This window comes from Cinclus cinclus, chromosome 3, assembly GCF_963662255.1.
Source record: "Cinclus cinclus chromosome 3, bCinCin1.1, whole genome shotgun sequence".
Lineage (NCBI taxonomy): Eukaryota > Metazoa > Chordata > Aves > Passeriformes > Cinclidae > Cinclus > Cinclus cinclus.
Window position 1 is genome coordinate 115,878,099 of NC_085048.1, and position 24,642 is coordinate 115,902,740.

At 48.3% G+C, this 24,642-nt stretch overlaps 1 protein-coding gene across 1 annotated transcript; it reads left to right on the forward strand.

Annotated features, from left to right (window-relative positions):
- Positions 1–354: 354 nt before the first annotated feature.
- ARHGEF33 (Rho guanine nucleotide exchange factor 33) lies at positions 355–23,935 on the forward strand. The gene is made up of 16 exons (XM_062489492.1): positions 355–376; positions 3,651–3,700; positions 9,098–9,262; positions 10,835–10,956; positions 11,791–11,933; positions 12,932–12,991; positions 13,457–13,468; positions 13,609–13,821; positions 14,461–14,590; positions 15,315–15,447; positions 16,057–16,140; positions 16,902–16,985; positions 17,708–17,856; positions 18,760–18,918; positions 20,598–21,359; positions 22,914–23,935. The coding sequence occupies exons 1-16, from the start codon at positions 355–357 to the stop codon at positions 23,050–23,052; spliced, it is 2,427 nt and encodes an 808-aa protein (XP_062345476.1). The 3' UTR covers positions 23,053–23,935.
- The last annotated feature ends 707 nt before the right edge of the window (positions 23,936–24,642 follow it).

Here is a 24,642-nt window from a genome sequence, read left to right on the forward strand (position 1 = left end):
TGTGGGATTACATAGAACCTTTTAGTACCTGTCTATGGAAGCACAAATGACCTTGGGCTGGGAGGGAAGTGTTTGTACCGGCATCGACTCTGTGGAGGCCCTGGAACCCAAACAGATCTTTAGGACGCTTCATTCTCTCTCAAATCCCTCCTCCTGTCTCTGTTGTCTGAACTTGGAGCAGCTCTGCTCAATAAACCCTTTCTGCATCTTTCTGCACTCAGGGTTCAGATCAGCTGACCCACCCCAGGGCTCACATGTGGGCAGCTTTAAGCCATGGGATGTTCCCAGTGAGGAGCCAGAACCCTCCAGAGTGAGGACAGGAGTCCCTGCGAGGACGCACACCCCATAGCAGCCATGGACACAAACAAACACGAAGGTAAAGCATCCTCTTATTTCACTTCTTGCTGGTATGAAAGACAGCAAGAGAGAAATGTGCTGTCACAGGACCTGTCTGCTGGCCATCTGAGAGCACCTCTCAGTCATGGTAGCTGTGGGCAAATGTTCAGTACTTTCAATTTCTTAGAAATATCTGGGGGTTGATGTTTTTATCTCTTATTTTATGAACCACCTCCCTCTCCTCTCTGGAAAATACTCCTGTGGCATAGGTAATGTCCAGTGTGGGAAGTCATTCCTTTTCTTGCCTCGTGCCCCACTTCTGCCTTAGGATGTAGAGAGATGTCCAAAGCCGTGTTTTACACGAGGGTGCTGTGACGTGGATCTGCTTCTCTCCCCCATGTGCTTTGTAGAGAGGAGTTCTTGTTCATATCAGTGCCACAACCCAGATATCTGCACCAATCCCAGTCTTGCAGGCACCCAGATGTACTCAGGCCACATTGCTTGCGTGCAATCAGTCGTTGCTAAGGTTGGCTGCATTCTAGGAAGTCTGCAAAGCTCAAATCCAAGGGTTTAGTGGTTAGTAACTTCTTTCAGAGGAATGTAGCGTTTGCTTTCCACCCCAAACCTGTTGCATTGTGCTTTGCCTTGCCACCTCAGAGGCACTGTGTCCATATGGTGAGGAACCCTTGGAACTACGAGCAGGGGGAGCAGCTCTAGGAGTGTCCACAGCTGTCAGCTCAGGAGAGAGACTGGACCAGCTCTTTCCCTCTTAAAAGATGCTTGGTGGTTCCAGTATCCACGGCATAGTTAACAGAAAAAGTAAATTTCTCTATTATTGTAACAATCATTCTAATTTGATGAAATTAGGTCTGTGTACCTAGGCCCTTACACTACAGCAGGCTGAAAAGGAAATTAACTCAGGGATTTTTTCCAATTAATTGGTATGCCCTCATGGGCTGCAGATGTTCACCGCAGAAATTGGGAGATAAGGATGAAATCTCTTGTTTCCCACAAGTGAGACTGTGAGGAGCCTCCTCTGCTTCAGCTCTTTGCAGTGACTTTATGGAAATGATCTGGGTTTTGACTCAGTACGTTCAGAGAGTGCTCAAGGCAAAGGTGGGTGGTAAACTCACAGTAGCAGTGATCCTCTCCCCAGTTCTGGTCTTGCTCAGGAGCAGTTCCTCACTTTTAATATATCCAAGGACATTACAGACTGATCCACAATCAAATCCACGTGAAAGACCCCTACAGATTTCTGCAGGACATGGGTCAGTCCCTCTGTGTTATGTATCAGATTGAAAGACACCCAAACATAATTTGGGGGGGTTCCTTCCTGTGCTGTTCTTCTACCCGATGCCTCCAGTCCTTCACAGAAACCAGCATTCAATACCCCCACCCAGGTTGTAAAAACAGCATCTCATTGTCCTCCCAGCACCTGGTTTGTGTTGTACTATTAATTCAGAAACATGATCTCTTGCTCTTTGAGTCAGTCCTTACAATCCTACAGCAAGAGCCCAACAAGAACTGGCATGGTCTTCAGTTTCCATGATTCAGGAAAGTCACTGTACACAAAGCCTCAGCTCCAGGCATCATGAGAAAGCTTCAAGCCAAAGGTCGGTTCCTAATTCCTGTGGTTGCAGGGAAAATCTGGGAAAAAAAGAACCAGAAAGGCCAAAGGTAAAGATGAAAAGAGCCTGTAATTTAAAAGTTGAGATGTGGGACTTGGTGCAAGCTGGCTGATGAGTTCTGACCCCAAACAGCTGGCAGTTTGGAGTCATAGTTACTTCTCCCAGTTAGCCTGCTGCTTGCTGCTTCTTGTTTTCCCTAGGAGGAAGCATGAGAGGATACTCCCCAGAGGGTCAGTGTCTGACCCAGCTACTCAACCCCACAGCTGAGTGAGCCACTAGCACAGGCAGGAAATGGCACATGGGCAGAGAGGAGCACACAGCCTCTGTGCTTCTGCCTTCTGCAAGTCACTGGGGAATTTGCTCAAGTTCCTTTGAATCAGGACAAATCCTAGAGACCCGAACAGGGCCATTTCATAGATGTCCTTGCTGGTAACCCACATTCCCCCTCAGGGGTAAAGAAATCAGAATGGAGCTATGCCTTGTATAGCTCTGACTTCCAGGCTTCAACTTCCCACTGGCTGACTGCGCAGAGTCCTCCTTGCAAGGATTTCCAGCCTCTGCAGGACTGAATTTCTGTGGTCTTAAAGGCCCAGGATGGAAAAGCACCAAACATCTGCAAGCCAGCATGGAAAGAAGGAGCTTGACTTCCCCTGGAGCTGGGCACGGGGCTACTGGTTGTGTCTGTGACTTAACAGCAGAGATGAGTGAGGCAAATCCTTGGAGGCAGGAGAAAATCCATCTCCTGAAGTGGCATTCCTAAGGGGAGGCAATCCAGATGAGGAACAGAGAAGCATGGTGATTTCTGGGAGTGAGATCCAGCCAGAGAGCCTGATGGAGGGAATAACATGATGGCCATTGGACTGCAATTCCCTCAAAGTGCAATATGGCAGCACACCAGTGGTGATTTCTGTGGGACAACTGAAAGTTTCTGCACAAGACAGTTGGACTACATGATCTTAAAAAGGTTCCTTCCAACTCAAATGATTCCATGATGCTAGGATTAATGCCTAGAAATAATGTCTCTGCAGTGTCCAAAATACTTCTGCAAAATAGATATAATCTCCTCCATCAGCTAAGTTTCAGCAATATTAAGTTGTACAAGATCAAGTGGGATTACCATATCACAAACCCCCAGGAATGATGAAGCCAATTAAAAAGTGTAATTCTGGGAGGTTAGAAAAGACATGATTACTGCTTGGATGGCATTTTGGCAAAATATAATTTAAAATACACAGAAAAGGTATCTTGCCTTTCGTGGAGATTATAGAAATCTGTATAGATATACTAGAGGATAAAATTTTAGTAGAGAAACAGATCAGCAATGATTTAGGACAAAAAAAAAAAAAACCCTGTTACCCAAGGCTGGTACACAGAACTAAACTTCAAAGGGAGCAATTTAGTCCTAATTGAACACAGAAGCTTTCTCACTTCCTTGCATGGATCAACTCTGGCCAGACATAGGACAGAAAATAAGGTGAATTTAACATCTGAATTTAGGTGAGTCATTCCTATTTTATAATTGCAGATTATTTTACAAATGATATGGTGTTCAGACCTCCTAAAGTGAGACTTGAGTCCTTTAAAACTGATTTGTTCCTCAAGAGGGACTTCAAACCCTTTTGTTCCAGTTATTTATAGCAGCCATTATAAGTCATTTTAATTGACTGAAGTTCTTTATTCCCACAGGAGGGACTGAAAGTGTGCCTGTGAGTACCCCTGCAACACAGATTTCCCAGGTAAAGATGAGCAAAATGCCCTAAATATCTCCAAGAGTTTAAAGAGTTACTAATATATATAAACAGTAGTTAAAAAGCTAAATTAAGTTGAAGGAAAAATGTAGGCATTTACAAGGAACATGGCAACCAAAATGTGCATGAATAAATACCACACATCTTGGGCCTCATCTTAAAAGACTTTTCAGTAAAATCTCTCTGCTCACAACCGGTTCTATTTAGACAGGTGATTTGTGAGCTCAGCTAATGAAGCATCTGACATCATTAGTCCCAATTAGAGAATGTCAATTCACTGGGCTGGGGGGAGACTTCATGACTGAGCTTTGATGAGCTTTCAGCAAACCTGATGAACTGTCTCAGAAGCAAGGATCTGTTGACTGACATGGGGCAGGGGTGTCTTATGCAGCAGGGGCCCAAGTCTTCTGTGGGGCTTTGGGTTATCCTGGCACCCTCCCAGCTCCTCAGACCATGGGGTGCTCCTGCCTGATAATCCAGAGCAGCCAGAGTGTTGAGTCTTTCTGCATGTCTTTGTCTGGCCTCCCTACCAGAAGCTTGGAAAGCCTGGTGATCCATTCCTCCTGAGCTCTGTGCCCTGCTTTTGGGCTAACATTTTTGCTGCAATTGGACACCACAGATGCTGTAAGGTTGTCTATTACCACAGCCCAGGGAGTATCTGTCCTGTAAGGTGCGGCTTCAGCCTTTCCACAGTGATGTTTCCTACGCATTTCCAGTCTGCAGGAAATGCGACGGGTTTTTAAGCACTTTAATCTCTGGTCTGGTTCAATATGGAACTGTAATCTGAGAGAGGAAACATACCCCTGAGGTGGAAATCCAGACTATTTGAGACCTTGTCACCATTACAATAGTAATGTCTGTAATTGCTTGCGAGTGCACCATGGCAAGTGGAGAAGGTGCTGCTTTCCATGAACTACCCAGCACTTCTGGCATCTCATCCTCTTTTCCTATCCAGACAGCTCCAAGGGCCAGCACAGTGGATCCAACACACATGTGGGACTGTGTGCTGGAAACACCATGCACACATGTTGCTTTCCAGCTGACATGTGGGTACCTTAATGAATCCTTAAGTGTCAGTCACCAGCTGGCTCTTCCCTTCTGCTTCAGCAAAGGCCCTGTGGACAATGCAGTTACCAAAAGGGACTGCACAGATGTGGAACAAGGGCTGCTGAGCACTTGTAGCCCCATTTAAGCACCTTCATCGTTCTCTTCTGTACTTACTCTGCTGCTCTGACTGTATTCCTACCATACTTGCCTAGGAATATATATGCTGGATATACTCCCATGACCAGCTTTTTCACCACTGTAAATTGCTGCAGCTCTGCTGCTTTCCTGCTGTGAGGCACTGCAAGCCTTCCTAATGCTTGGCTGTAGGAGTGCTGCTCTTAAGCACAGGAGTCAGTAGCTGTTCTAAAAATTAGCTGTTTCCTGGTAAAAGCATGTGTCATGCAACTCAGAAAACTCAGATCCAGGGCTTGTGTCAAATGCTGGACTTCGTGCCAGATTGGTTTCTAGCAGTGTCCTCAGGCAGCCCTCGTTTGAGAGACACAAAGTTTATTTACTTCTTCAGACCAGCCCCAAAAGATGTGCAGTGATGGACAGCAGATAAGCTGGGGGAAGCACCACAGATAGTACTTCTTCATGGCCACAGAAGGTTTTGCTCTTTTCAAGGATATATTTATAATAGCAGAATTGTTCTGCGCAGTATTTCTTTATCATGAGCCTTTCTACTGGTTTTGACAGGCTTCAGCTCAAGGTCCCAGACATCAGATCCTGTGTTCTAGTGTTCAGCTCAGGTCCTGTTCTAGTGTAAGGACTTGGGTAGCTGCCAAGGGTGGCAGATGCAAAAGGCCATCCCTATGGAGACAGAGCCCTGGACAGCCTGGCCAATGCTGGGGGAGAACTGTGGGGACACAGCTACTCAGACAAACAAGGGCTCCCTCTCATTCTTTTAGTGGCAGCCAGGACAGTGACCCGGCTCACCCAAGGCTCTGCTGCCCTCTTGCCTTCCCACTCCTTCCTTCCATAAACCATCCCCATCTGCTGTCCACAGCCATCTTCCCTGGGCTGCCTCAAAGCCTGAACAAAACTTTAGGCTCCAAGGACAGTCGTTACCTTTTACAAATGTCTCAAAGTGCTGGAATCCACCAAGAGACAGGGGGAGACTCTGCAGTTTTGCTGCCTCAGGTCCAGAAACAGCCATCAGTTTTGTGCAACCTTTGTAAGCAGCATGGTTTTTCCACAAAGAGCTGAAAAACATCAGGGCAGCAGATGAAATAGGAGTCATGGGGCCCAAGACAGACATAACCTATCACACACACATGGCACTGGATGCCTCACTGCTTTGCTTTGTCAGGTTTGAGGGCCACACTCCAAAGGCAGATGGGCACTGAAATCTGTACCTGGTACTAAATTATTTAAGTGCCTAAATGCTTTTTTTGAACAGTTCTTGGACAGGTTTGAAAGACTCCCTATGACTGTGCAGATTCATTTATCCTCTAGGCATTAGATCAATTGAAGTTACTGTTTCTTAAATTCCTCAACTTAAGTGTTAAATTACATCTCTACTCCCATGAATAAGCGAGCTGGGGCAACACATTACAGTTTAACTGTTGCCGTATTACAAAATCGGTCTTTTTTTGGTATGTGTTGCACTTAGGAACTTTAGAAACACAGAGTTGACTTGACTTTACAGAGGGTCACAAACCTGTAAAGTACCTCTCTGGTCCTACCATATGCTATCCCTGTGGAGACAGAGCCCTTATAACTTGGGCAAGACATGGGAAGGGCCTGATACTTCAATGGCTTCCATCTGTTTTAACAACTTATGGGATTTAAAGGATGGTTTTCTACAGCTTGCTTTTAGAAATGAGCTCAAACTAAAATCCATAGCTACGCACCATGCTTGGCAAGAGTTTAAATATAACATACTATTCCTGTACCACTTCACTTATTTTGGATCAACCCTGCATCCAATGCAACAAGAATGTAATTCCTCTCTATGCTAATCCTGATCTGCTCAGGGTTTCAGCACTTCTTGTTCCATCATACAAGCTCTGTGGCTGGTTGGTGTTTCTGGCTGCATTCATCCCTCAAGCAGCAACACAAGGATGCATTTCAGTGTCTGAAACAGCCACTGCAAGCTGCATAGGGCTGAGGAAGGATATATGGGGCAGGACAGACTCAGGCTGGGCTCTGGAGCACTGAGGTGGACACACAAAGAAACTAAGCTAGCACTGTCACCACAAAAGCAGAGACTGGCCAACAGTGAATCCCAAAATAACAGGTCACTGTCTGCTCTTAGATGCAGAGGATATTTTGTCCAGCCTGTAATCCAAATCCTTCCTTTTGTTGGCTGACCTCTGCTTTCATAGAGTGTTTCAGCGCACATGGATGCCAGAGTCTCTGCAGTGGTCCATTTTTGCTGATGCCTTGAAGTTTCTTACTCTGAAAACTCAAGACCAGCAATGATTCCCATCCCCATACCCTTCAAAGGATCTGTGTAGTTTACTCCCTTTCTGGAAGCATCTGAGGAGGATTTGGCCAGGCTTGTGGGCAGAAACATTTCATTTTTGGCTTATTCTCCCCAGACCATGTTATCTCCAGAGCCAGCTCCAGGACTTCTCGACTGCTAGCAAGACTTGGGGCTGTGATATCTCCATCCTGAAGCAGATCTCTAAAATGGATAGCATAGGTTAGAATGGAACAGCATATTCCAGTTGGAAGGGACAGATCTAGCAAATCAAACCTTTTCACTTGGAGGGCACTGGGTGATGCCCAGCCCTGATGCAGGCTGGCAGACACACTGTGCCTTGGCCGCGTCAGCTCAGGGGACAAATGTGTCAAGCACCTGTGAGCAGGGATGAGATTTTGCACAGTCACGGTACTTAATAACCCTCCCTTCTCCAGGCACATACATTAGGATCTATGATGATGCAACGACCGTTTGGGCTGAGATGTCAGAAGCAGTGTGGTCACTGTCTGCCCTAAGCAGCCCCTCTAACCCTTCAGGAAACATTCACAGGTCACAGGGTGACACTGTGGCTAGGAGGGGTGGGGGACAGGGTTGAGCCAAGGACTCTGGAGCTCCAGCTGGCTTGGGGACTCAGGGTTGACATCCTGATGAGGGAAGACATCCTCAGCCTCCTGCTCCCCTCTGCACTATCCCAGTGCCTGTGGCTCCTGTCAGTCCCGCTCCTCCTACCCAGGCACTCTGGAAATGTGTGTCCAGCCAGATCAGAGCGGGGGCTGCGGGGTGAGCGCTGGGGTAGGAGCGGGGATGGCAGGCAGACATCCTCTGTAAAGACACCGCCAGTCTTGACCAGAGGAGGCTGGTGCATGCCATTGCCCCGAGGTATCGGAAGCCATCTCTGCTCCATTTGCAGGACTCAAGCGCCTGAGCTCCCGGGGTGGCTCTCCGCTTACCACCAGTGCTCCCGTTTTGGACTCAGTTTATAACCAGATGTTAGGCCGAATTTCTGTGGTAAAGGTAAAAACCTCTGTGCCAAGCGCCTTGGGCCGCGACCTCGCTGTGGGCTTTGTGCAGGCAGGACGAGCGTCTGGCTCCTAGCAGTGGGGGCAGAGTCCAGGGTCACCATCCCGAGCTGCTCCCAAGAGGGTGCTCCGTGCTTAGCCCTCTGCCGGCCGCTGATCCCCCCTCACCTGCCTTGTCTGCTTGCTCTGCCAGCCTGCCTTGTCCCAGTCCATCTCTTGCTTCACCCGGCTATCACTGGCTGCCTCCAGCTTAGGTAGTGAGCTCTTCCAGCAGCACCAGGGCCACTAGGGACAGAAAAGAGAGTGGACACAGCGTCACTGTATGCTAGGGGAAAACCTCCAGTTCCCTCCCCAGCACAAGTTAGAGCTGCCTCCTTCCATGGAAAGGGCCCGTGGCAAAGGACAGAGCTTCTCCACAGCCCTTGGCGAGTGAGGAGTTAGACTTGTGTGGGGAGAGTACCAGCCCCACGAGCACGTGTGGGAGGAGGACTTGCTCAAAACCAGACGTGTTCTCGATTGCTCAGCTGCTTTGGAGATTAATAATCTGGCTGCTGTTATTGCAAACGTTCTTGGCATGTTTCAGGCTGTCCTCTCCTACTGCAGGCTGACAGGCTGAAAACTGCCAGGGAGCCTGGAAAAACTCAAGAAACTTTTTTTTAAAAAAGTCTAAAAAGGGGGTACATTGATTGCCCAAGACAAACACCTCCTATTCTGTACTGAGGCTGTAGCAGGGGCCAAACCTCTCCCCATGTTTCCCAGCCATGAAAGGAGGAGGAGAAAGAGGACAGCACCTTACAGGATGGGTTACATTGAGCCTTTGTGACCCTTGGGGACACGAACACCTGAGCCTGGGAGGAGGGACTGAACCCACCGTGTTTGTGGTTGCTGTAGTTGCAGGCATTAGCCTCTGAGCTGAAGGCAGGTTTCACAGAAGCAATGCAGGAGCTGTCACGCATCCAGCATGGAGAGTATGCCCTGGAAGAGAAGGTCAAGAGCTGCCGCTGTGCCATGGAAGAGAAGGTGGCCGAGATGAAGAATTCCCTCAACACGTTCAAGGTAGGAGTGTGACCTGTGGGGAGGCTGCATACATTCCATGTGAGCACTCCCCTACCTCCATCAATACTTCCTGTTTGCAAAGAAAAGGAGAGGGCAATCGTTTTGATACAATTACAAGTACACCTGGGGTACTTCCTGCAGCTCTGGGTCTCCCCTGACTGCTCCAACTCAAAACTAACCCAGACTCCGGCCTCTCTAAGCTTCTTGACTGGCCATGAGGCAGCGCTGAGAGTTACCTGGACTGCACATGCCACGGGTTTATGGCTGTTCATAGGCTACTGCTCAGCCACTGTCCCACACCTCTCCCTGGGTCAGGTCTCCTGCATTTCCTGCAGGAACCAAAGCCACCGGGGAGCAGCAAATTAACACAAAACCCTAAAGCCTTTTGAAGTCACATGTCCACATGGCTGAGAGGAAGTGCTGCCTGGTTTGATCTGGCCCAGGAGGATAAAGGAAAAGGGCTAGAAAGACAGCCTAGCGAGAAGGCTTGATGTACACTTTAGACCAGCCAGCTTCTCCATGCAGAAACTGGTCAATGAGACAGGCAGAGGAACTCTTTTATTGTTTTTATTGCAAATTTTCCCCGTGGGGTTTTGCTGAGTCAGTAATACCTTGTGAAGTTAAAGACGGCTGCTTACTAAAAACAGCCCATTACTAACCCTGTGGCAGGGAGACAGATGGCACCAGGCAAAAGGAGTCCTTGGTGCTAGACGAGCAAGGGAGACAACAAAAAGGGCAAGGGCATGTGAGCTAAGTCTCAGAGCAACCAGAGACGTGGTTACCCAGGACACTGTCGTAGAGGAAAAAGGGATTTAAAATGCAGATTCAAAGAATTATGCAAGTAACAGAAGGAGCAAAGGCTGCTCTCCCTCTGCCTCATGCCCATGTTGGCTGTTCAAACACTGAGCTCCCAGTGAAGCCACCTTCTTGCTTGGGGAAAATCCTTTGGTTTACATGAAACTCTTGAGTATTTATCCTCAGTCCTGCTCCTTGCATTCATGAAACCTGCAAGAACTTCACGCAACAGAGCTCTACATCTGAGTAAGGCTTGCCTGAAACTGCGTGAGGGAGGATGGACAGGGAGGATATGGAAGCCCTCATTTCCTTAGGAAACCAGGCTAAAAGGGCAGATCCATGGCCTGATTGGCAAAAGCTTATACATGTGAGTGCTCACACTGGGATCTGAACCAAGTGCAACAGGTGAACACAGATGGTGGGAAACTGCGGAGGGAAATGTGCTCCCTAAGGTCCACCTCCAAATGCCATTAAGGGCAGGAGCCCTCCCAGTGCTTTCAGCTGGTGGTGGATGAAGCCCTGAGTCTCATCTCCCACCAGTGCCTTGATCATGTGGCACCACAATGGCTTGGGTGAGTTGCCTGTAGAATGAATTAAGGATCACCACATTGTGCCACATTGTGATTGACACGTGTGACACATCCTGGGTGTCAAATCACAGAGCCACTCCCCACAGCACCCTGAAGCACCTTCTGTGCACACCAGCCAGCATTCAGGGCTGTGCCACGTAAGGCTGATGGGCACCCTGGGAATGCTGTGCTTTTGCCTGTTTCTCAGGAGGAGCTCAGCGATGCAAAGTCAATGATTGAAGAAATCAGTGCCAAGCAGGAGGAAATGCAACAGAAAATTGAGCAGCTGCAGCAAGAGAAGCGGCGGGAATCACGGAAAATGAAAGCTAAGTAAGGGCCCAAACTCCAAGGTGCTGAAAATGCCAATTAGCAGTGGTGTCCATTTTGTTCCTTTCTGTATAGCATAATTTTTTCATGGCTGGACATGTATCGACCCTGTTTTTGACCAGAAATGCTTCAGTCACCCCAGGCTTTTAGACACACACCCCAGAGAGCAAAGACAGAGGAAAAATGCAAACACCTCACTGTGATTCCAACAGCAAAACAGCCCCCAGCAGCTCCCTGGAGAACCAGGGCTTGGTGGAACAGAGACCTACTAAAGACATGCTGGGGCTGTTGAAAGTCAGAAGCCTCCACCATTCAGACAACAGCATTGCAATTTCCCCTTCCAAGCTTGCAGGACTCAATGGGCACCTGATGGTGCAGTCATGCTCTGCTTTTCTGTCACCAGTCTTTCCTCCTCTGAGAAGAGTCAGAGAATATTTGCACACTGCTGGGCCACACTGATGCTGTGATGAAGCAGATGGTTGTCCAGCTTGGTCCTAATTAGCCTCCTCCTGAAAACAGAGTTTTGATCATGAGTCTATACAGCTGTCTTGATGCAAACACTTTGCAAATCTAGGCTAGCCCCTCAGCTAATTGAGCTATTTAATTAGATGAAATATGCTCCGCAAAAGAATAGATCTGAAATAACCTTCTCCTATAGCCACTGGAAGGTATTTCCAGAACATAGTTCATGAATTGCCAATTCCATCAAAGCCAGCTCCTTTCCTGGTCTCTGCTAGAGTTGCTCTATTTCTGACAGTGTTGGCCCCAAATGTAGTGTAGGAGCTTCACCTGTAGCATTCAGACTTTCCAACCACATTGTTCTTTCTGTTTGTGCAGAAGAGCACAGAAGGATGACCACGGGTCACAGACAGTGCCAACACCTCTCCAGGGTAGCCCATTTCGATCCATCAACCTCCCAGAACCTGTGCTGATTAATGAAGATTTTACGAGTCTTTTACACAACGTGACTTATGAAAAAGGTAGGAAAGAGAATAGGCAAATGCAGTGCCTTCCTCAAGAAAAGAAAAAATCAGAAAAAGATCACTTGGGTAATCTGAGTTCAGGAAGTATTTACTTTGTGAGCACTGTCCCAACAGCCATTTCTAGCCTCCTCCAAGGAGAGGGATGTAGGCCGGATCTTTGTTCCTGTAGTGCCAGTGGCATGGATACAGAACTAAATAGGGGCTCTTGATAAAAATCCTGGTTTTGGTTCGGTGCGAGGGAGGAGGGCACAGGAAGGAGGATCACACCTTGATGAGGAAAATACTTTCAACTGCCAAACACTTGGAAGCTGGAATCAAAGAAAAGGCGATGGACCAGAGGCTTTCATTCTGTAATTAAGTTTGGGGGTCTAAACTGGGCTATCACTCTCTTGCTGTTCAGATAGGAAGATAATAAAGACATATTCGTTTAAAGTGTCAGCAAAGGCAGAGATTAGATGAAAACCATGTGGTGTTTTCTACTCTGTTTTGCTCAGAACCTGCCAGTCATGCCCCTCCTCTGCCCTATGCTCTGAGGTGGTATGTTATCCCTCTCCCTCACATCCCTCTTGCACAGCCACCTTTCTCACCCACTTGTCCCACTGGTCCTTTCTTTCCAGTTTTATCCCTCTGCTCTTCAATAAGCTCCTTTCCACTCAAAATGGCAGCTTGTCTCTGTGTCTGGTCTCCATCTTCTTTGTTCTCTGTGGAACCCCTTCTACCCAACATGAACCTGCATGCCAGGAGAAGCCAAGACTGCTCGCCTTCCTCTGCAGTCACACAGCACTGAGCACAGCAGGGACCCCACATTACCTGCCTGCAAATGCTACTGAAACACAGACTGTGACAAGAGCACAGCAGTAAAGATCCTCCCTACTGGAGAGGGTGGTGTTTTAATAGCAAAACTGTGAAAGACTGGAGAATTTAACCCTAGTGACAGGGCCTGGCAGGAAGGAGCAAGCTCTACAGTTGCTAAAGGTCCCTTTATTCTTCAACAGTGTCTGACACTAGGATCATGCCCATGGGAGAAGGAGGTGTGAAAGTCATAGCAGGCCCAGGTAAGAAAATACCAAACATCAAAAGACAGCAGGACAATGATTCAGTTAGCATGCTTGCTTTACTGCACTAAAGAAACGCTTTCAGGGAAGGCATTTCACAGGGATGTCTTTCACTCTGCCCTGTACCTCCATTTTCCTATTTGCAGTTGACATATGAGGGCAAACCCGTGTCCCTGAAGTGTCCCTGATGGTCAGTGCCAAGGATTTGGCAGAGAAAGCCTTTCTACTGTTGCTTTCCCAGATTCTAAGTGCTTTTGCAGAAAGGAAGAATTGAGGCTTCCTGATGTGACAAAGAATAGTGAGAGCACCACTTCTCCTGCTTGGGAAGAGATGGTGTTTCTTCTTCTCTAACATATGTCTAATTTTGGATCTTATTTGGCTTGAATATAAATGCTGGAAGAGTGCAAACTTTGTTCTGCTGGAGAGCCCACCAACTGCGCATCCTTTGTAAATTAACTCTACAAGGCTACAGCCCTTGTGAAGGAAAAAGAATGCTCCAAATTCACCTTCCAGTGATTCAAATGGATGGAAGCACAGCTTAGCTGCCTGCTGCAGCATCACCTGTCAGAGAGATGCTGAGATGCCAGAGTCCATAGACCTGTTTGTGATTGCAGGAGCAGCCATAGAGACAGATGACAGCCTCAAGCCTTCCCTGGCAACAGAGGGACAGTCAAAAATGCATCTGCCATCAACAGTATGGAAGCAGCCCAAGGACACCAAGGACTGGGGAGATGAATACATTTCCAAAGAGCAACCAGAGAGAGGGAAAGACATGGGCCAAAGCAGATACAGCTCAGCAGACAATATAATATGTGAACCCTCTTTGGCTGGTAAGGAGTATAAAACTCTGGCTAGAGAGGCTCAAAGCTGTATCCATGCCTAGTGAGAGCTGGCTGGTGATCAGCATCCATGGAGGGAGACACACAGGCCAGTTTGTGCTGCTAGGGGTCAATCTCTCAGGGCTTCAGACTCCAAGACCTCTGGCCTTTGTATTTGCTGGGCTGTGTGACTGACAGAACCACTCTGCACCCAGGACAGCCCTTCTCTTTTCCAAGACCTGACAGGTTCAGAGTACTGACGCAGTGCATTGCAGCAGTGTAGTTGTCTAAGTGGGTGAAAAATACAACTTCTCATTCTGCAGGGATTCTTCAGGATGGGAAACCCCGATATGAGTTGTTTTGCCTTTGATTACTTGTTTTGTTATTATTAGAAAAAAAAATGTATGCATAGGGAAAAACACACTTGCTTTAGAGTTCTCTTAGCAAACTGTGGCTCTAGTCATATCTGGGGCATGCTGTAGCATCAGGCTGGATATTTACATTTTGGGTAAAGAAGGCACAAAAAGATGAGGCATTGATATAATTTTTAAACAAGTTTCTCCTTTCATGATCACTTCACCAGTCTGACATGCAGCTGTCCTTGAGGTCAGTGTTTTCTTATTTTTAAACTTAACCATTATCTTCTGCAAGCCAAAAGGCAGAACATCGCCTTGGAGCTGCTGGAGTCAGAAAGGAAGTATGTCATCAACCTTTCCCTAATCCTGAAGATCAAGGCCACTCTGCAAGGGCCAGATGTGAAAAGAAGCACCAAAGAGAGAAGGTATTTGATGTAATGTGCTCTCTGTCTTTTGGGGAGTTTTCTTCAGTCAATGTTACTTCTGCATTATCCCCTCACACGCTTCTCTTACATCCACACAGAGATCTTTGAACACTTAGTTTATTTCTAGTCGAAAACTGGAGGCACTGGGAGGTTTCTGCAGTCCTTAAAGATGCTCCTGCCTGTCCCTTGCACCTTGTCCACCATCATCATTCTGATTCTGGGTGAAATCAATGTGAAGTGGCAGAAAGGCAGTAGCACATTCTGACCAGCTCTGCATCAGTGGGCTGTCTTGTGAAAGGGCCTGACAAATGGGACAACACAGAAACCTGGGGAATTCTCCTCCAAGCTCTCAGTGGGGTGTCTCAGCACCATGGTCCTGCATCATCAGCCACAGCAGCATCGCCTGGGGCTTTTTAGTACTGCTAATTCTGGTCAGCTACTCAATGCATTGCAAGAAAAGCCTAAGGAGCTTAAAAAACACTATTAATAGCCAGATGGAGAGGTACTTGCATGTACACAGCAGCCAGAACAGGACCCCCTGATGCAGCCAGGGCTCCAACCAGAGGAGTTAATAACACCTGCACTATAGCAGCAATAATGGGTCTAGTCAATATTACATGTGCAAGGCTGTGCTGACCGCTCAGGAATGCCCACTTCAGCAGTATTCACTTACTAGGGATGAGGTTTTGCTCTGTGTAACCAGTCTGATTTGGTCTCCTGTCAGCTTTTTCCCCAACTCTCTGCGGTTCCTGGTGCAGCAGCATGTGGATTTACTGCACGCTCTCCAGGAGCGAGTCCTGAGCTGGCCACGACAAGGGATCCTAGGAGACATCTTCCTGAAGCTGACAAATGATGAGGTATGTTAAAGACCTCATCATTTTGTTAAAGACCACAATCTTGTCATGGTTCATGACGTTTTGTTGAGGCATGGGTGGGGCCGAGGCACCTTGAACAGGGGGGCAGTGTTGTGCAGCTGTGGCCTGAAGGGTAAGGCCTTTCAGCAACCCCCCTTGGAACACAGTCCTGGGGCATAGCAGCCCCTTTGTTGTTCAGGGATCCCACATGCCAGAACCACCTGAGGGCAAACAGCCTCATAGCAAAGCTCTATAAACTACATGGCACCCACCTCTATTGCCCTGCTGAGCAGCAAGGATGTGTAAAAACTCATCTTATACTTCATAAATTTTGAGAGTCTTAGATAAGAAGAGCTTCTTACTGCCCGGCCTCTCTACCCCTCCCCACCTGCAGTAAAGCTTTACACACTGTGCTCAACAGCTGAACACATTTTACGTGTTCATAAAAAACAGTCTTTCCTGAGAAGTTCCAAGCCCTGAAGGAATGAAACAGCAGCTCTGCTGCACTGGTGACCTTCCAGTAGTGATGGTGAAGAATCAACAGTTTGACAGGCTCTATGACCAAAAATCTCTGTTAAGTTTGTTTGTTCTTTTCTCTTTCTCTTTTGTAAGAATAATTTTCTGGACTACTACGTTGCTTACCTGAGGGACCTGCCAGAATGCATCTCTCTGATCCACGTGGTGATCCTGAAGGAGGTAAACTTCCTGCCTGCTTCCCAGACACGTAATGGCAACATGCAAGCCTGGAACTCTTCCTGTTATGTTTACCCATGATAGGACTCTCCTGCCAATCCACTTGTTCTGCTTCCTGGAGGTTGCCATGGCTGACAGGCACCTACAAAAGGCAGCTTTAACACCTTCCTCACTGTATGAAACCAAAGCTGTTTTACTGCTGTGCCATGAAACAATGTCTCAGATTAAACCTCCCAAAAGCCTGTCTATGTACATGCACTCCAGACTTTTTCCAGGAACTGTGTCCTGGAAAATGGAGGACTCATCCAAACAGAGTGATCGAGTTTTTTATAGAGAAAAAGAGTCTTCACTTTCAGCTTCAACTATTTGGTCCTGGATTCTTGGTTTAAACTTGGAAAGCTAAATATAAAGGTAGTTTAAAGTGCAATAACTGAACCACATTTGCTTGCTTCCAAGATATTTGAATTTAGAAGTCAATCTCTTTTTTTTTTTCAATTAATTTGAGCCTAAACTAAGAACTTAATTCTGAACAACAGTGTCTTCTTGGGGTTTCACTGAAACTTAACTAGTGCACTTTCAATGTGCCCCCCTACTTAATTAGGCTGAGTGTCCCTCATAGATAATCCCCAACCTAAATGCCTGGTATGCCCCTGTGAACTGTTGTAGCTCCTTACAGCATAACTACTCATTAAACCACAGAAATATCTGGAAGGAGATGTGTTTTATGGGTGGGAAAGACTCCTAAGTCGCTTTCTCTATTTCAGGTAGAAGAAGAAATCAAATCTGATCTCTACATTCTGTTCTTTCATATAGTCCAGCGAATCCCTGAATACCTTATTCATCTACAGGTAGGGCCCCAGGATGGAAACTGTGCTGTTGAACTCTTATCACATCAGGTGACTTTTAACTCAGAGCTGGTATTTGGGCCTGTACAGGGTCCTGACAAACCCAGTGGGTTCTCTGAAGAAAAAAAAAACATTGAAAGGGAAAACCAGCTAACAATAGGTTAAGTTTCATCTTTTTCCACATGAGACTTGCTTATATTTGCCAGTTTCTCCAACTGACCTGACAGAAACAGCTTTTGTCCCCTGGAAAGCCAGAGGCTCTGCTGTCTGTTGCTCTGGGAAAACAGGAGGGCAGAGATGGGACACATCTGAGAGGGCTCCTAGGGCCCAACAACCTGTCCTACAGAGAGATAGCTGATAAAAAAAAGAGTTCTGGTTCACAGAAGGTTTATCTGAGTCGTACTGAAACGTTTCAGACAAGGCAAATACACAGAAAGCAAGCCCTAGAAAAATCAAAACATTGGTTTATTCACCCAAAGCTAAACTCAACCAGTGCATCACCCACACATGCCATGATTACATTTACAGTGGTTCTTTGTGCATGTGCATTGGACTAGTGGGAGGCAGGCCCCATCCCAGTTCTCAGAAACTCACGGTGCCTAGAAAAGCTCCCCCAGGGCAGTGCCATGAGCACTCCAGAGCCCTAATCCATGGTTCCAATAGTGCCTTCTCCCCAGAAAGGGTCAGGACAGCCTCCAAACAGCCTGCTCTCCTCTGTGCCTCAGAATGTGCTGAAGTTCACGGAGCAAGAGCACCCTGACTATTACCTGCTGCTGGTGTGTGTGCAGCGCCTCCGCGTTTTCATCTCACACTACAGCCTCCTCTTCCAATGCAATGAAGACCTGCTGATACAGAAGAGGAAAAAGCTGAAGAAGTAAGCACAACATCAGCTCATTCTTTCTGTCACCAGTGAAAGGAGGGATGGGGGAAGCCTGGAAAACAGGGCGGGTAGAGGTTTAGGTCCCTGTTTAGGCGAGGTCAACAGGCACATTGCTCTGTTGAAATAAAACAAAGCCCTTTGCATCTGAATGCTGGAGAATAACTATCAGCACTTGCCGTCCAAATTGAGGTCAGATTTGGGGCAGGCCCTTCTGCCTGAGACTGAAAGAAACATCACTTCTAAATCCTTCTAAACATAGCAGCCACATGTTTCATGGGATCATTTGATTCCTTAAGCTGATGGCAAAGTCACTCTCCAGTGGAAAAACACACGGGGATTTAGCTCTGGCAGCTCCAGGCCCTGGTGAGGGTGAGGACTGTTTCCCTTATGGCCTGAGACTCCAAAAGAATGGTGTTATCCTATTTTACTGGGGGAGGAGGTGGGAGAAACAAAAGCCTCTCATAACCTGTTTGAGATGACTATGATAGAAATTACCCTGAATGTAGATTCTCAGGTTGCAGTTCAGAACAATTCCTTGAAATCAAGGCTTTTTACTAAAATCAGAAGCTGGTCACTTTGCTCCTTCAGATGATTTACCTGAAGAGTAGGACAAGATCAAATGTCAAGGGAAGCTTCCAAGTATGGAGGGTGGCAAAGGACTGGAGCAGGTTAGGGAGCTGGGGAGGGACTGCTATCAGGAGAGGTGTTAAAAACACCACAGAAAGCAGGATGTCCTGCTGGCTGGAGCAGACTAGGTGGAACAGGCTCTTCCTCGGGGTGGGCAGAGGTGAATGGGAATATTAAGGTCCCTCCCAGTCCTGTTTTCTGTGATTCTACATGCTCGTGCTCATTCCCTGCCTTATTTCTTAGCCCGACGATGGATTTCTCCTCCCTCAGGTCATCCCTGGTGAAACTGTACAAAGGTCTCACCTCCCAGTGTACAAGCCAGGAGGTTTCTCCAACACCCAGTGCAGCATCAATGCGGGACAGTGGGATCCACACTGAAGAGGCCATACAGTCATTCCCAGCAGCACCTTCCTCTGGCACAACCACCCCGTAAGCCTGTTGTCCTTGTGGGCAGCTTTTAAAGTAGGCTGAAAACTCTCTCCTCACCCACACCATGCCAGTGACACCAGGCAGCTACAGGCTGGCCTTTCCAAAAGCACTCCCTGTATATGGATAGAGAGATGAAGGGCTGGCTCCATCCTGTTATCCCCTACTGTGTGGTTTACAAGCAGGGAATGTTTCAGAGCTCTGCCCAGGGCTGCCTGCTAAGGCAGTATGTCAGGGAGGACGTGAATTTCTTTAGGGCTGACGGTGTTGTGCACAGTAACACTCTGCACTACTCACTGTCAACATTACAAGAGCTGGGAAACAGGACCAAGGTTTCAGAGCAGGAAAAAACCCCAACTTTCCCACACAGCACATAACTGAATGATGTGATATGCTATCACAAAATACAAGTACAAAATAGGTTCAAAAAAGACACCAGACTAAGTCAAGACAGACAGGGTACTGGTAGCACCTGGAAATCTTCAGAGAATCACAAAATATTCTGAGTCGGAAAGGAGAAGAGTCACTGAGTCCAAGTCCTGGCCCTGCACAGGACCATCCTCAGTACTCACTCCATGTCCTTGTGAGCATTGTCCAAATGCTTCTGGAGCTCTGTCAGGCTTGGCGCTGTGACCACTGCCCTGGACAGCCTGTTCCAGTGCCCAACCACCCTCTGGGTGAAGAACCTTTTCCTGATATCCAACTAAACGTCGGCTGACACAACTCCAGGCCATTCCCTCAGGTCCTGTCACTGGTCATCAGGGAGAAGAGATCAGTGCCTGCCCCTGTGCTGTCCCTCATAAGGAAGTTGCAAACTGCACTGAGGTCTCCCCTCAGTCTCCTCCAGGCTGAACAGACCAAGTGCCCTCAGCCACTCCTCATATGGTTCCCCTTTGGCTATTTCCAGCCTGACGGGTGCCAAATGAGATGATGATCAGAAAAGCACACTAGACTGACCTTTATTCTTATGCCAGCAGTTTGTGGATATTGTGCTTTCTTATCTCGTTTGATACTAATGAGTTTGGCTGCATGATTCCCAGTCCACTCTGTTACAGATCAGTCCTTAGCCTCCCCAGACTGCCCAAACCAATCTCCCTCCTCTCACAGACAAGTTGCTCCAGGCCTCCACTTTGATAGCCTCAGCTGGCACCACCCCCACATTCATCCTGAACTGAAGACTCAGCTGAAACACAAGGAGGGCAGGAGCCCTCCAAGTAATCCTGACACTTTTTGGGGACAGAGTCACCTTACCCAAGAGAGAAACTTAGTCCACCGGAAAGACAACCAGACCACAGGAAAGTGACGCACAGCTCCTACATTAGAGAGAGAGTAGAAAAGTTAGAATCTAAAATGCAGATGAACAGGAGAGAGATGGACCAGCTGGCTTCTCATCTCAGTTTCTATTAATTTCATGCTGTAGAGTTCAAAAGCCAGCCACAGCTACTGGATAAGCAGTTCTGCCTCTCCAAGTTTGGTCCTGCTAACCAGACAGGCAATTTCTGTAAGAGACACCTCTGTTACTGTTCTCCAAGAGAGGAGAGTACCTTTTGGCCATAAAATCAACACAATAGGGCTGAGGAGTTGAAGGGGGGCGGGGGGTGGGTTTGTCATGCGGTCTCTGTCATCCTTTAGTATTCCACTTCCGTCTGTTTTTTTGGTTTGGTTTGGTTTTTATTTTTAAGGCATTTGATGCCGCAGATGAAGAAACCCCAGCCAACTGTGATGGAGAACATCCAGGCTGTAAAGCCCCCTGACTGGGAGATGGAAAGCAGAAAACACGAGAGGCCAGAGAACATCCTTGCCTCCTCTCAGCTGACAGAGCAGGAGCTCAAGGCCTTGACAGCCCCCTTGCAATCCATCCCCGAAATGGAGTACGAGGCGCCGCCGGCTGACGCGGTGGGGAACACCGACAGAGCCATCAGAACCTCCGTGGAACTGCTGCAGGATGCCAGGAACTTTGCACCAAGCTACGAAGAGTTTGACTACCCTGGGGAGGTTTTCACCATGCCAGGCCCCTACGAAGACGACACCTTCCAAAACCTCGCTCTCTTTGAGAACTGCTCCCCGGCCTCTTCCGAGTCCAGCTTGGATATTTGCTTCCTTAGGCCTGTGAACTTCACGTCAGAACCGGAGAGGACAGACCATGCCTTGCAGCCGCTGCCTAAGAGCTGCACTCCCGTGAGCAGCAGCACCTACAAGCGGGAGATGTTCCACAGCAAAGGGAAGCAGCTGAGCAGGTCACTGAAGGAGCTGCCGCGGAGCGCGGAGGGCGTGAGCACCAGACTCTACAGCACACGGAGCAGCAGTGGGAGCCGTCTGCAGCAGAAGCAGGACAGGAATGTTCAGCCTCACATGATCTCAGCCTCATCTCGAAGCTCCCAAAGGAGCTACTTCCCCCCACAGAGAGGAGCGGGTGAAAAACCGAGCTTTTTGGAAGTAAGGAGGCTTAAGTAGGAGAAGGAAAAAAAAAAAAAGGCACGTGGTGGTGCAGCAGCAGCAGGAGAAAGATCTGAGATACAGTTAGAGTAGAACACGCCAAAAGAAGCTTTCAAACCCACACATTCCAAGTCCTCAGCTGCATGTACATGCCCGAGGGAGGGTCAAGACAGCTTGTTTTCACACACGTCTTCCCCAGGGACAAGCTCGGGGTTGAGGTGCAGGGCTAGCTGAGCTAGAACACCCTTGAGACAAAGTAGCCTCTTGCGTGTCTCCACCTGTCACTGAGCTTCCCCCCCAGGTGAATGTTCTGAGCAGGTCACAAAGTTTACACAAAGCTGTTCAAAATTAGTGCTGTGGTTGGCACCCAGTTAAACAGGTGCCTTTCCACCTGCTGTGAGGAGTGCTGGGTAAGTTATGCCAATATAAACCAGCATGACTTGGCCAAGCTCAGCTCATTTACACCAGCAGGGATCTGGTCCATAGGTTTTGTTTCACCTGTATTTGTTGCCCGGATTGTAGAGACCCATGCCAAAGTCTGTGTGAGAACAGAGCCCAGCAACTGTGTCCCTCAGATGGGATGTGACAAAGAACACTGTAACCCTTCAGGGACACCAGGTCCTGCAGGAGCAATGTTCCTGTAGTTTGCAGTGACTGTTCAGAGTCAGCTTTGGGCTGTCACAGCCAAGGAAGTAGAGGCCAAGAGTGCTCTGAGGTGCTTAGGTTAGAGGCTGTAGATGCAGATGATGGGAGGTAGGTTTCAACAGCCTGACTGAAAAGGCAGCAAGGAAACTTCAAAAGAAAAGAGAAAAAAGCCTAATGAGTGAAGGAGGGGTAGATGGTTGAACAGGGGAGATGAGGCAGAGGGAGAAGAGCCATGGGGACACAGCCACCCCAGAGAAAGGAGCCCATGAGCTCTTTGGCACTCACCTGCACAGAACTATGGCCCACAGCAGGGTGTAGATGTGGAGCTTGTCCACAACTGCAGGACATGTTCTCCCCCACAGTGCAAAGAAAATCACTGTGGCAGAATTGGAGAAAAGGGTCTCGTCCAGAGTCTTGGTGAGAGGAGCTTGGCACTCTCCTGAAAGAGGGACAGATCTTTTAGTGGCACATTTACCACAAGGTGTGTGTGCTGATGAAGCCTTTTGCCCCACAGATATAAAACCATGCAGCAGCAGAGCTAGCAGAAGAGTCTTTTCCACACCTTATCACAGCTCCAAAGCCTGATGCCTCCCTGCCCTAGGGGAGAAAGGAGAGGGTGGGAAGTTCTTCTTCCCTCAGTGGCAAAAGAAGCTAGTGAGCTTCTCCTAAACAAAAAGCTTAGCAAGAAAGGCTCCAGTTCCCTCTAACAATGCTTATCCATTTTATTCCTCTGTCACTGCCTCAGCCTTAGAGCCAGAAACAAAGCTCTCTGCAGAGGTGCCAGTGTTGTTTCCCAGCCTTGTCAGCACCTCCTCACCCACCAGGTCCTTCCTAGCACAGAAAGAGAAATAGAAAAAGAGAGGAGGGAACAAGAATGTGAGGTTGCAAATGCTGGTTAAATTGTCTTTTCCCTTTTAGGAGCTCCATGCAGAAGACAACACCAGGTTCTGCCAGAAGGATGACAATGAGCAAACATCCTTCAGCGACCACAACCCGCGGCACGAGCCCAAGGGGGGGTTCCGGAGCTCCTTCCGCAAGCTCTTCAAAAAGAAATAAGCAGCCCCAAGAAAGGCAGGCCACAGCCGAAGCACAGCAGTGCTTCCCCAGGTCCCCGAGGGTGGAGACAGACAGCAAGGCCCCAGGATCCCCCTGACAAACACAGAGGGTGGAGGGTGGGTGAGAGGAGACTCTCACAACTGCCTTACAAATGCATCCTGCTCTTTCTAGCACAGGGCAGGGCCAGGCTTTGGGTTGCAGTGGAGCTCATCCAGCAGGTCCAACAAGCACAAGCAACTTGCTAGCTTTCATCCCAACCTGACTGAACTTCCCTCACTTTTGGAAAGCTCTGGCCAAACCCTTATATCTTCTCCTCCCCCTCTTCCCCCAAAACTGCTTGATTTGCCATACATCTTTGCTCTTCCAAACTCAAGGCAGGTCTTATTTGGGCTCACCCATGACAGAAAGGTTACTTTTGCAGCCCTGGCATCCTGGCCAGAAGTCTAAAATTCCCTTCTTTCCTCTACTTTCAAAAAAAACCAAAAACAAACCCCCCAAAAAAACCAAAAACAAAACCAAACAAACCACCATCAAAGATGTATTCCAGGAGGCCAGCTCACATTACCCAGGTGGTTTGAGAAGGTCTAAGAAGCATCAGCTGAAGCACCTGAGCAATGATTGCAGTGCCTAATCAGCAACATCCTTCTGGACTTCCATCACTCCCCAAAATCCTATTTCACCTTTTATGTGAATGCTGAATCGTGTCCTGCTGTAGGAATAACTGCTTCTGCTTTCAGAATTACCCGTGGCTCCAGGCAGGTGATGCAGGCAGAGCCCAGGACCTGCCACAAGACAGACTCTTCCCCACCTTATCCCCAGTGGGTCAATGCAGGCACTGGAAGTGCCAAACAATGTCCTGGCTCCTGGAGTATGCTTCGCTAACTCTTTGGCCCCACACCCTCAGGGGCCTCACCACGTGCAGCTTTGGAAAGGTTCTTCCAGCTAAAAATTGAGGCACTAGGGTAGGAAAGCGGATGGTGCACCACGTTCAGAGTCACAGCCCTCCTCCTTGTGCAAGGACAGCTCAACGAGGCCACACACAAGCCACCCTCCTCACACCTGGACATGACAAACCCTCAGGAGCTCTGACCTCTGCAGAAGACTGAGAGAAGCTCTGCTGTGATAGCCGTGTCACACGCCAGCAGTGAGAGCACCGCCGGCACAGTGCACTACTGGTGAGCTCTGCTGTCACCTCGAGCTGGGATGTTTTGAGGGAGGTTTCAAGAGCAACTGTGGTTTTATCACCTTGTTTTGACAAGCCTGGGATACTGGTCTGTCTAACACCTTTCAAAGTTGTGACCTGTCTCCATGGGGCCAACAGAACTGCCTTGATGGAAGTACTGTGAGACTGGGGGCTTGGGACTCCCCGCATCAGCGCAAAGGTGGCTGATTTTGGGGCTAAAGGAAGAGCACCCACCATGCTTCATGGCTCTCCTGGCTGTGGCAGCAGGACAGGGGAGCTCAGAGCAGGTGTTCCTGGATGCAGTGGCCAACACCTGCTGCAGATGCAGGGCCCAGAGCTCTCCCAGTGTTGACTGACCTGCATCTACCACCTGCTTTTCCTCCTCTGCTGGAGGCAAAGGGGTGTGT